Source organism: Drosophila ananassae, chromosome 2L (assembly GCF_017639315.1).
Source record: "Drosophila ananassae strain 14024-0371.13 chromosome 2L, ASM1763931v2, whole genome shotgun sequence".
Lineage (NCBI taxonomy): Eukaryota > Metazoa > Arthropoda > Insecta > Diptera > Drosophilidae > Drosophila > Drosophila ananassae.
The window spans coordinates 7,418,170-7,430,980 of NC_057927.1; the positions used below are offsets into that span (position 1 = coordinate 7,418,170).

Below are 12,811 nucleotides of genomic sequence, written 5' to 3' on the forward strand. Positions count from 1 at the left end.
GTATTGTTATAACTTTACTTATTTATTTGTTAAACATTAAACAAACTAATAAAATTTAACTCAAATTATAAGTTACTTTTCTAACTTTAGTTTTTTATTTTTGACTTTTTAATACTTTATCCTAATACTATTTATTCCTAGTTTATTATAGTTTTTTGTTGAGTTTTTTACTAACATACACATGAGGCATTTGTAGTCCTTGACCTTCGCAACTAAACATCATCTTCTTTCTGAATTCCAGGTAAGAGATACTCAGAATCTCTTGCGGGCTCACTTCTACCAGACTGGCTAGGTAAGTCGATGTTCTTTTTGTATATTTTTTGTGTACCTTTAGCTTATAGTTTTCACCCATGATTTCTTTTGTATTTTTGTAATAAATCCCGATTTCAATTTTGACTTTTCATATGTGTTGCAAAGCCATTTTTCGTTTTTGATGAAACTATTGAAACTCACTTTTGATTTTGTGAATGCCAGAATGTCCCCATACCGAACCTCAGACAGATTTTTCGAAAACCACAAACACAAAACTCAAACCCCAGCCCCGTCCGCTCCACTTCTCCAAGAATCTTTCCACAAAACACCCAAAAAACAAAAACAAAAAACCAAAAAGAAACAAACTCTTTTGAAACGAGCTTCTTTGAATTTTGAGTTGATTTTTTTGCGTTTGATTGTTGTTGCTGTTGTTGATGTTGCAACATCATCACATCATCATCATGTTGATCATCCCGTTTGTCTTCATTTTGTGTCAGTCAAAGGAAGCGTCTCCTGCCAGAGTTCGAGAGGTAAAGCGAAATTTTCAAATTCCAATAAATCTCTGTAAGTTTTGTGTTGTGTGCCTATCTACTCCCTACTAGAACCCCACTATACTCCTAGAATTTACTGAATGTCTGTATCTGTACATACCTACTACGAATCTACGAATATCTACCTACCAACCACACGAATATCTCAGTGTCTGTCATAGTTTAGCATGTGCATGCGCCCAAAATACATACATAGGTGTTGGCTAAATAAATTAAACCACTCTGTACATATAATATGTGAAATTATCAGCTCATAAAATTTGCCAAAACAATTGCCAATTATTCAGTTTGTCAACTCGAACCCGACACACTCACACTCACTCACTCGGATTTCCAACCGAATACCCAAAACACCCAAACACCGCCCCACTCGGTAGCAGAGAGTCAAGGAAGGAAAGGGTTTTCCTTGGTTGGACTGGAGCAATTAAAGCCACCCACAGAAACCGCCCAGCCAGGAGGAAAAGTATCACTTGGCACGCAAAGAAAATCAGCGAGAAAATTGGTGATGCCTGGCTGCGAATTTTACAAAGCGTATCATTTTGTTAGCAGTTTTTCAGCAGGTTGCACTTGACAAGAATCGCCCTGGAGCACGCCAGCTCTTCAGTACAGTACAGTACAGTGGAGCCGGTAAAAAGTACAGTGCTACCTCCCCCACATACCCAATTAAACACACATTTAATTTACTCTGGTTCACCATGCCCGTTTAGGCACTCGAATCGCTGTTAATTTCTGTTTTTAGTTATGTTAACCAAACACACTCGACAGACAACACACATTTGAGGGTCCTTTGGAAGGATATATTCAATATATGTGCATGCTCTGCAGTTCTCTATATGTTTATGGGCAATTTATACAATCGAATAAATTACCACAGCAAACATAAACAAAACTTCCTTCCACTGAGTGCCATTTTGCCAATCGTAATCAATTCCTGTCTATAAAAAAGGGACACAGAGTCCTGTCGCCAACAACAAGCACCGCTCCAAGTCGCTATCTGTATCTGTAGCTGTATCCGTATCCGCCCCTTGAGAACCACCCTGCCCACACCATCCCTCACCCACGCATAAATATTTATCTGAAATGTTGAAATCTTCAACTGTGGAAAACGTAAAATCCATTAGAAAATTAATAAAGTCTATGGCGGAAAATGTATTCCTACGACTGCGGTTTTCCACTCTGTTTTCCCCGCCTCCCACATCCTTGTTGTTTTTTTTTTTGTCCCACCCACCCGCAGCTCATTTTTTGTCATATAGAGAAAATTGTGGCTGTTTTTTAGGGGAAAGTGGGTATTATGCCGACGCTAATAGAATAAAGTCCAATCGATTACAGTAATGTCTGGAAAATGTATCTGTCTGTTCGTTTTTTTTTGGAATGATAGTTATAGTAATCCATTAGGCCAGTTGGAGGAGGGGCCAAGTAAACATGAAGTAATAAGTGATCTGGTTATAATGAGACTTGTGGCGAAGACAATACGATCAATCAGCGAAAGATAATCTATTCGAGCCCCACCTGGTACCTGGTTCACAGCTTTGGCATCAATTATTTCACAGATTTTCCTAAAAGATACATATTGATTTTTAATAACCCAGCAAATATACACGAGATATGTAAATGGGTGCCCCTACTGTCTGGGGCTTTGATCGTTTTGTTGGCCAGATGTTTGCACACACTTTGGAGTTCGCTTCATTATCATTCGGGCGGGGTCTATTTATAATCGGGGCTAGAAGGGAGCATGAGTGGAGCAAATGTCTCGACGAGATCGACGCGTCGGCGCCCCCTGCTACCCGCGGCATGTAGGCCCGTAGGCCCCACTCGGCTGCCACTCATGCACACACACGGCGTGGCACGCAATTCACAATAATAACATAATAATGTGCAATAAAGTATCTTAATTTGTTGAATTGTTGATAAACTTTGGCGCCACTTTGCGGATAAACATGAAACAAAGCAATTGGTAAGCGCTCAGCCCAGCGATGAACTGTTCCATTTGTTCTATTTTCGAGTCGAATTCGAGTATTTCTGAAATTGGCCAAGATACTCTCAGAGTCAGAGGACTATCAGTGTAAAAGTTTTCTCCGGCCATTCCAATACCATTTACGGTATGTATTCTAGTGCAATTATCAGTTCGCTTGACTCCTGACACCGGCAGGTGAGTGGGGGTTAAGTAAACACACTCAGGTAGGGACAAATTCCAACTGCAACAAGTTGAATTATCTGCAGCTCACCACACCACACCACACACACAGGCTGCAGCTCACGAGTGAGTGCATTTCCCTTTCTGGTCGTTGGCCGTGTCCTCTTAATTGGCCCAGCGAGAGAGACTTGGCAAATTAGTTAATTGGCGGCCAGCTCACTTTGAACCACTGGTCGACGATGTATCTTACAGATGCTGAGATACAGGCGAAGGTACGACCGCAATTCCAATTCCCAGTTGGCTCAGTTTAGTTTTCTATCTCAAGGTATACATTGATATTATTTAGTTTAAGGGGAACTTGCCAATCCACTCTCGCTAACCGGTTAATCACTCTTCTTGGGGCAAGGATACTAAAACAAATAAAATTGGCAGCCTTCCTTTTGTTTCTTTCAACAGTCATCGTTTGAAAAAGCCGCATTCTAACCATAATAATAGCACCTAATACACTTTATATTATATATTCTTGTAGGTATTTCTTGTATGTGTATAATTTTTCTCACACCGGTTATTTTTACTTTGTTTATCTTGTTCTTTCCTTACTGGCTATAACCGAACTTTACTTTCTTTCAAAATAAACAAAGAACACCTTAATACTCTCTAAACTTGAACTTTTTGCATGATTTTCTAAGTAGAGAATTACAAAGTCGTTAAATAATCATAAAACTTGTTTAATTATTAATATTTTTAATGTGCCTTGCCAGCAAGCTTCAGATTAATGATTTATGGCCATTGTCTTTGAATAATAATTTTTGGCATTAACCAAGACAACAGTATTACCATTAACATGCCAAGCGACTGCCATTCGATTCGCAGGCAATTAAAACACCCCGTCACAGGCCGTCAGGTGAACAACAAAATTCCAGTGGTATTTCGGTACGGTTTTTATCGATTTTTGGTAGCCATTAGATTTCGCACAGTTACCCATATTTTCCGCCATTTAGAAAACTCCCCCAAAAATGGTAGAGATCCGGGATGATGACACCCCACCCACTAGCCCAGCCCAAGCCAGACCCGGCCTGAAGGCAATGTGGCAGATATTTTTCTTGTTCTTTTGCCAGCTCAGCAGATGAATGCGTATAATTTTCGGTTTGATTTATGCGCGTTGACCCCGCTTTGGGCCACCTTAGTAGCACACATGGCCAAAGCCCTCCCATTCCTTCGGGCAACCTCAGATTTGTTATGGCTTCGAGCGGAGAGCAACTGATGCTGTTACAGGCACTGAGAAAAAAGGGGGCTACGATGTTTTAAGAATACTACAGAACTTGGAAACTCAATCCTGCATATTATAACTTGTTTTTTGGGGATTTAATATATTTATCTTTATTTGGATATGCAATTTCTCTCTCTGCTGATGCTCCTGCCTTTATCGCTCCAAATGCTAAACGCAGGCCATCCATTTCAGCCTCGGATTGTGGGGCGGGCTTTATTACATTAGGCGTTCGTAAAGTAAAAATTGTGCCACTTTCTCAAAAACACGCACAGCACAATAAGTGGGTGTGTATAGCGATGCGAAAAGCCTTTGTACTGCCCGCTTTTCTCTCCCATTCAACCTGCTGCTGCGGGAAACTGCCGAAAAAAAAGGCACCCAGGAAGGGAAAATGCCAGAAGGTGGCGACCGTTTTTGGGGGGCGGCAGGACCCAAATGTGCTTGCCTGTTCGCTTTTGTTTGGGCGCCCTGCTTTTGCTTACATAATCAGTCATGTTATCCTTGTTTCGCATGCCATACAAACACACATTAGGCTACACAGGACGACAGAGACATGGAGGAGAATTATTTATTTATGTCGCTGTCCTCATGCAGATATCATTTTAATATTTCTATTGCGTGCCGGAAGACAGAAGGGTTGAGCGGAGAGCCGACTTCAAAATCGGCCAACAAATGCGCATATTTTGTAGAACATGTTTTCGAAATGATTATATTATTTGGAGGTTTTCAACCTTAAAGATGTTACGACAAAATCAATCTGTAAAGGAATTTAAAATATGACTTAACCATTCAACCCTTTAAAAGGGGTGGCTATAAGGACTTCCTACCTTTTTGGTATAGACGTCTTTTTCTATCTTATAGCACACTTTTAAGGATATATTTTAAGAGACTTGAGAGATAATACTGAAATTTATTTTAATTTATTTATTATTTATGTATATCTTAGTCCTTATTTTTCTTAGTCCTACTACTCTCACGCATCCTGGCCCTGATGGCGCTCTCGTTTCCATTTCCCTGACTTTCTCCTGGCCAGAAAACTACATAACTGTGTTTTTGGCTTTCCGCACCGAATTCCTTTTGCCTTTTGCCATTGATAAATGGGATTCTACTCGGAGTTTGTTGATTTTATTGCTCTCCGGGTCTCCTGGCTTCCCCAATTTCTGCCCTGCTCAGCGCTCGCGCTTTTAGCCGCTTGTCGTCCTTTCGCATTCGCATTCGCATTCGCCGTCGGCGAAATTTTTGTGTTTGTTTCCACTTGCCTTGCGCCGGCTTTCTCCTCGAGTTCCTTTTTACTATACTTTTTTTTTTTTTGCTTGCTCAACGGAATCTGGGCTATTTATTCACCCAATTTCTATTTTTTTTGTGCCTTTCGCTCGCACATTTATCATTGTGCCTTCAGTTGCAAAAACACACACACAGACACACACTCAGGAAGAGGGTTCCACCCACCATCACCGTACACTTGCAAAAATCAGTGACCTTCTTTCGGGGCTCTGTTGGCCTTTTCCGATGTGTCTCGGCTCTATAATCAGCCATATTTTATTAATCATAATTGCCTTTATTGTTTCTTGTGTCTTTGGGTGCCGTCGCATCAAAGCCAAATAGGGCAGGCCCCCATAGAGGTGCGGCAGATGTTTCTTTTTCCATAGATTTTATATGGTTAGATGTTGAAGATCGGCTGGGGGAACTCGTGGGTTTCCTACTCTCAAGATAACCAATTTTTTGGCATTGAACATTATAGTGATTCTCCTGGGAAACATTTAAGCGGAAAAATTCCGTTGATAAACACAAATAGTTTGTTTATAAAAATACACATTTAATAAATTGTCGCAGCTGACTTGTGACAGTTGCTACATAATCTTTATAAACTGAAGACTCATTGAGAATGCTTCGTGTGTTTCCACCTCAGCGAACTCATAAATAAACAACTCCCCTCGTCGCCGGATTTGTGCGATTTTATTTTTTATTTTTATTTTTATTTCTGCCATACGCATGTTTAAATCCCCACCGCTCCTCCTGTGCTCCACAACCACGATGATGACGCTTTTGTGCGTGTTGGGAACCCAAAAAACAAAAATCAAAATAGCTGCGAAGGCTTGGCCGCCGCCACAAACCAACAAACAAACATACAAACACTTTTTTTTTGGGTTTCTTTTCGGGGAACGAGTCGAGAATTGAGAGTGGAGTGTCGTTCAGCAGTGCCATCTGTCGGCCGTCGGCGGCACTAGAAAAGGGCAAAAGGCAACGGAGCGGATGAGCAATCGAGCTTTTGTGGCTCAAAAGACAAGCTTACGGGATCGGTGTTGGCCAGGCCGCAACACTATGTAGCAAACATTTACAACAATATGCCGTCGCATCCTCTCATGTCGAGATACTTCGATCCGGAATTAAAATGCATCGCATGCACCCACGCACGGGTGGAAAAACACTCGTTTTGATGAGGTGTCGACTGTAATTTAAACAACAACCACAACTGAGAGCTGTCGAAAATCAAAAGCGGAATTTCAATTGCCGATTATATAATGGACTCTCCCTGGCCTGGCCTTTTGCAGTCCCAGCCTATTCCCAGTGGAATGACCCATATACGGAATTTGGGAGCCAATAATGATGGAGCATGAGAGCGAGTGCTTTATGGCCGGCGAAAGCACTCAAGTGGGTCTGGGAGGCCACTCTACCGCTCTACCGCTCTCCCGATACCCGTATCTGGGTATCTTCGTTCCTGTTCTGAGTTCTGAGTCGTTTTCACCGGCTCATAAATAAATCGATGAGCACTCGAGTCGCTTCTTGGTATCTCGCGGGTTCGCCAAAATGCTTAATTTTATTGATTGTTTTCGCGCGTTTTTTGTTGGATTATTTGAAAAAAAAAAAAAAAAAAATAGAAATGTTAATGAAGGAGCAGTTGCACTCACTCTTCCGCCGACTCTCTCCCATTTCTCTCGCGGAATTTAAGGCGATAAATTGTGCAGCCCTCGTAAAACATGCGACTTGGGCCTGCAGCTGAGTAATATCCTTTTATTTTGCGGAACATGCGCAAAAACCAAAGCTAACGATACCAAAACAAGAAGAAGCAGCAGCCGTCGCGTCTCGTCGCGTGTGTAGAAAATTAAATTTATATTTTTATTTATATTTATTGTAAGAATTTAAGGTATCACAGGATTAGCCAAAAAGTGTGGATAAAAGAGAACAAAAACGAAAGCGATTCGCACATAAATCGCCGGCGAGAAGACGTGCTTAATACTTTTAATGCGCATTTCTCGACATTTGGAAAACAAAGCGAATGGTTTATGGCCGAAAATTATTGACTTATTGTGGCTCGTAAATCGCGCGTAGATACACTGCAACAATTCGGCCACAAAGTAAGCTTGGGCCTGATTGTATTTTATAACGAACTTGTTGACAAGCAACCGATTTTAATGCGACCGATAATTAAGATGTGAAGTGCCGCCGATATTATTTAAAAAAAAATAAAATATTTATTAATTGCCATGAGAGAGAGAGTGAACCTGAGAATTTCCCCTCCACACGCACACACACACACACACACACATGGGCAAGGACCTTCTCAACGGCTGCTGATTTATTTCCCATAAGTCAAAGCAGGCGAGCATATAAACGACCCGCGACAGAACGGGAGGGCACTAGGGCTGGCGAGAGAGCCAGCGAAGACGGGGCTGGGTTATTTGTCTTGCGGGCACCGCCATTATTCATTCTGCTCTCTCGTACTCTCGCGTTCATTCATTCACTCTCATGGCGCGCGTTGCGTGTGTGTGTGTGAGAATGGCGCTCTCGCTCTCACTGTGATTTTAATGGCCGCTCTGAAGTGTTTATAGTTGGCACACAATATTCGCAAAGTGGCATTTCTTATGGCCGTCTCTCTCCGCCCGCCCCCTTTTTAGCTGGCTCTCGCTCTCACTCTCTCTCTCTATCTTTCACTCACTTATTCCCAGTGTTTTTGTTGGTTTTCCCAGAGTTTTCCTGTTGCACTGCACTTGGCGTTTTCTTTTGCCTTTTGGCTTTTCTTGCTTTTCTTGGCAGCAGCTGAAAAACCGCGCCACAATTGGCAAAGCGTCGAGGCAACGAGGCTTCCTCTTCCTCTTGGCGGTGGTGGGGGGATTATTTCTTCCCCCCACAGTATCCCTGCTTCATCCGCTTTCTTGGCAAAAAGAGTTGTTTTAAAAATTGTTTACGACCGCATTGCTGACGCTGTTCATTTTCCCCTCGGAAAAACTCAAACTCGCTTCCATCTCCGCTCTTGCCCAGCTTCTCCTGATTAATAGTTTTATTTATTTTTAGCGCTCATCTTCCAAGTCCAAGTCGTTTTTGTCGCTTTTGTTGTCGTCGCCGCTGGAATTTATGATTCTTTATTAAAACGCTGTATTTTTCCCGCCCCCACCCCCTTAGGCATTTTTTTTTATTTATCAGTTAAACCAAATTTTTTGTTTTTATCAAATTTCTGTCACATTTCGCTGATTTATCGGAGCCCACAATTTATTGTTCGATGTTGTTCCCAAAGACCTTAATGAAGTGGCCGGCGGAGAAAATAAATAACGAACACTATTCATGGGCCTCTGCCAGAAGTGTTAATTGGTCCGGAAAAATATATTTATGGACTTGGGCCTTGATGGATTTTAGTTGGAGGGAATTCGAATTTGTAAAAATACACATTTAATGCCCTAATCGCTGGGGAATTATAAAAAGAAACGGTTAATTTCCAGATTATGTGATTTGGAGGTTCATGGAACTTTTTAAAAATTTTTAAAAAGTACTTTCATATCTTTCCATTTCGATTGCATTTCCCCAATACTTCCCAAGAGGCACTTATTTATCTGTAGCTGTTGACAAAGTCGGGTTGTTCCGAGTCCTAAAAAAAAAGAGAAGCAAGAAGACACGACTTGGAGTGACCCCGCTGACCCCTTTTGGCCAATATGTGAGAACGCCACAGCTCCAGCTGGGCATCCAATCGTGCTCTCCGAGCCCGAATCCGTGTCCTCGAAAAGATCATGACAAGATTTTCGTGCTTGCTAAGGAGAATGAGAAATGTTTCGCCGCGAAGTTGGGATTTCGGCGGGAAATCGTTGTAAATTCTCTGGCGGCACGAATTCGAACTCGATCAGACCCGAAAACAATCGTTAGACTTATCCTTGACTTATACATTGTCTTTTGGTTTTTTCCTCTTTTTTTTTTTAACTCGAAAGGAACTGTTTTTTAAGGCAAAACATGAGAGCAACACATGAGATACATTAAAAAATCATTCGAGATGCGATCGTTAACTTTTTACCCAAGTCAAGGTCGGTGTTTTTCCTCCCAAAAATTATCGTCTTCAGCCTTGGATCTGCGGGGAGAGAAATGTGTGTGCAAATTTTTTAACGAGGCCATAAAAAGTGCAATGTTAAGTGTCGGCAGCGCTGCTAATTTGGCCTTCCGTTGAAAATGCAGGATGCTGCGAGACAGGCTGCAGGACACACACACACACTGTGCCGCTACCCATGTCCTTTTTAGCTGGCATTTAGGTAGATGGACCAGTGCATTTGGCAGTTTTTTATGGGCCCACTGGCAGTTGGCATCCGTGAGGCTGGCTAACAAACAAAAAAAAAGAACCATACAAATAACAAGAAAAGGAAAAGTCAAATAGCAGATAGCAGCAGGTAAGTGCGGCAAATTGCATTCAAACTCGGGCTCTCACCTGATGAGTTCTGAAAGGACTTGCAGACGAAGTCCTTACAGCTCTATAGCTAATGCTATAATGTTAAATTTTCGTAGAAAAAAATTCAGAACGAGATCTCGAGGCTGGGAGGGAAAAAAAAGCAAATTAAGTAAGGCGCAATTCGAGTGGAATTCTTATCAGATTTCTAATTAATTTATTTCTGCCTCGTCTGCCCAACTACTACCGCCCCCCTGCCTAATTCCTGAGTCGACAAAAATGTCCACTCTCCCCCTCCCACAGGTGGGGGGACAAAAGGGGTCCCAGGACGGACTGGCGGTGGACGGATGGCTGACTTCCTGACTCTTGTCAGAGTTTTCTGATTAAATCAGTCATAGAAACGTCGAAAGGAGAAGGGAGACCCGGACTGTCGGAGAGTTGGAGACACGGCGACAAATGAAAAACCTTTAGACCAAATCAAATATTTGCCTTGGCCTGGCCAGGACGGCAGACCAGGCATTTAACCGTTAGTTTTGTGGCCATATTATGCAAAAAAAAAAAAAAAAAAAAGCCGAAAAAAAAACGTTGAGGGGAAAAAAATACAATGTACAAAGACCACCAGCAGTCGAAGCCACGAAGTCGGAGGGGGGAAAAAAGTAAGCTGAAGCCAAACACGAAACATTTAACAGAGAAGGGGGTCTAAAGGCCCAAACGGACGTACAAGGAAAAAGCCATCGTCATCGGCAATTCAAACATATGCACGCCTCTGCTCCGGCCTCTGCTCGCTGCTTAGTTAGCCTCATTTAGAAAACGTTTGTTATGCAATGCCAACATTTGTATTCGAAAATGTTTTTTATTCAGTTGTTGACTTTTTTTCGTCCGCTTTGCTGGTTTGCTGGCTTGCCGAGCTGAGTTAAGTTGGCCTAAATGGCCTGGGACTGGGCTCTTTGGGGTCCGGAGACCAAAGACCGAAGACCGGAGACCGGGCCTTAAAATCCAACTCGAGGAGATGGCTATACCGATGGCGACGACATGGCTTTGTGCCGACTTCAGCTGTTTTTCCTTCTTGACTTTTTTTTTTTATTTTCCTACCAGCTCCCCTCTCCCCTCCTATATAGTACTTGCCACTCGCGAATCGCGCTCGAGTTTGAATTTTAAATGCAATCATTTCCTTTGCCGCAGCAGTTGGCAACCCGTGGTGTAAGGACTTCGTGATTTTCGCCATGATTGTTTAAGCCATGTTAAAAAGCCATGTCCAGCTAACGAACCGTATACGAATTTCGTGACAAACTTGTACGCAGCTTTCGCTCAGTGTAGCCGAGGCCTCTCCTGATCTCAATCGCTGCACGCCCGCAGAATTTCCACAAAAATTCGAAAACAAAAGTTTCGAAGCAGTTTGATTTATGCGTCGAGCAATTTATAAAGATGTCGACTGCAAGACTGCTTTTTTTTTTTTGGTTTTGTTTTTATTTTATTTCCATTTTATACATTTCAATCCAAGTAGATTCGAATACATAAGGGCTCCACGTTTCTCGGGGACTACCTGAAAGCCATCAGCGGCTCCATCAGCTAAGCGAGATAACAAAAAAATTCAAAAATTCGAGTTTTTTTTTTTTGTTTTTCGTGGTCCCCGCCGGTCTCTGTCAACCCAATTCAAATTGTGTACAAAATCGTGAGATGCATAATTAAAATTTATTTGTTATAATCATGCCAGGAATCCGGCAATTGAGTTGTCCGGCCAGCGTGTGAGTGTCACTAAGCGTTTTAAACGAAAAATTAAAAAAAAAAACAGCATGCAAGTGTTGGAGCAATGTTCTGCGTTAATAATGGCTGAATTAATTATTGTTTATTTCAATCGAATTGGCTTTGATTAGCACTTGCTACTAAATCGATTTAACGACCGATTCGAGGACAAGTGGTGCAGTTTATAGCCTATTTTTAGACAACCTATCGATCTTGGCGCCAATGTCTCAGGCCAATCTGTCGCGAGTCGTCGAGTCGCGAGTCAAGTGGTCAGGGCTGCTGCCATTTTCGGTTGCGATGCGAAAAACTTTACAATGGCAATTAAAAGTAATTACCAAAGCCATTAACGCAGCAGCAGCAGCAGTGGCAGTCAGATACCAGATACCTAAAACGGAAAAATGCCAACTAAAAAAAATCGAAAAAAAAATTGAAGAAAAGAGCCGAATCACAAAAAATAAAAAAGTGCACGTAATTTATTTGTCATCCATCGGCTGGCAATAAGTCAGACAATCACAAAAATGCTGTCAACATTAAGACATGTGAATACGAATACATTTGCGGCAGCAACATCAGCGGCAGCAACTGCAACTGCAACAGTAACAACATTGTTGTTGCAATGGCGACAAACGATGGAGACGACGTCGCCAGCATTTCAAGATTTATGGACGTGTAACCTGTTTCTTTAATTGCACATTTGCAGCCCCAAACGACGACAAAAGCAACAGCAACATCAACTGAAGCAGCAGCAGCAACAGCAACAGCAGCAACATCAGCAACATCAGCCACGGCAGCAGCAGCTACAAAAAAACGTGAAAAATGAATTAAATAAAACTGCATACAAAGCAAACGAAACGATTTGAAAATGAACTGAAAACAGTAGCAAAAACAGTCGCAAAAAGCGCTGATTTAATTCGCCTCCTTTTTATTTGTAGTCCGATGTTTGTTCCCGAAGTTGCTGCTTGGCTGCACTGCCTCAAAGCCTGGCTAAAATAAAGGTCTCTGCTCGTCAACAAGTCGCCATTTTTGGGCCGCCTGCGGATGCAGCTGCAACTCTCGTTAGCAACTCACCAAATACGCGAATGCAATTCATCATTAAATTCTATGGCCCGGGCATCAGATTTAAATTTAAAGTCGAAAGTGGCCGGAGATAGAGAAGGTCGCTGGAGAAGCTATCCATTTTAATCCATTTAAAAGCCAATTTTTTGTGGCCCAACTTTGCTCAT

General features: G+C 42.0%; 1 protein-coding gene and 1 long non-coding RNA gene across 8 annotated transcripts in view; one reads left to right on the plus strand and one right to left on the minus strand.

Annotated features, from left to right (window-relative positions):
• The window catches only part of LOC6500705 (homeotic protein ultrabithorax), a 71,656-nt gene that overhangs the window by 21,775 nt on the left and 37,070 nt on the right, over nt 1-12,811 (plus strand). For 6 of the 7 annotated variants that reach the window (XM_001953725.4, XM_032451765.2, XM_044714305.1 and 3 more), the window contains one exon: nt 242-292. The exons of the other annotated variant lie outside the window; for it this stretch is intronic. In XM_001953725.4, the coding sequence (XP_001953761.1) occupies nt 242-292 (51 nt within the window). The remainder of the gene's footprint in view (nt 1-241; nt 293-12,811) is intronic. 7 annotated transcript variants of the gene reach the window in all.
• Nucleotides 5,115-7,242, minus strand: LOC123257026. The gene is made up of 2 exons (XR_006506933.1): nt 6,498-7,242; nt 5,115-6,428 (listed from the first exon to the last, which is right to left on the minus strand). It is a non-coding gene; the product is annotated as an uncharacterized LOC123257026 (long non-coding RNA).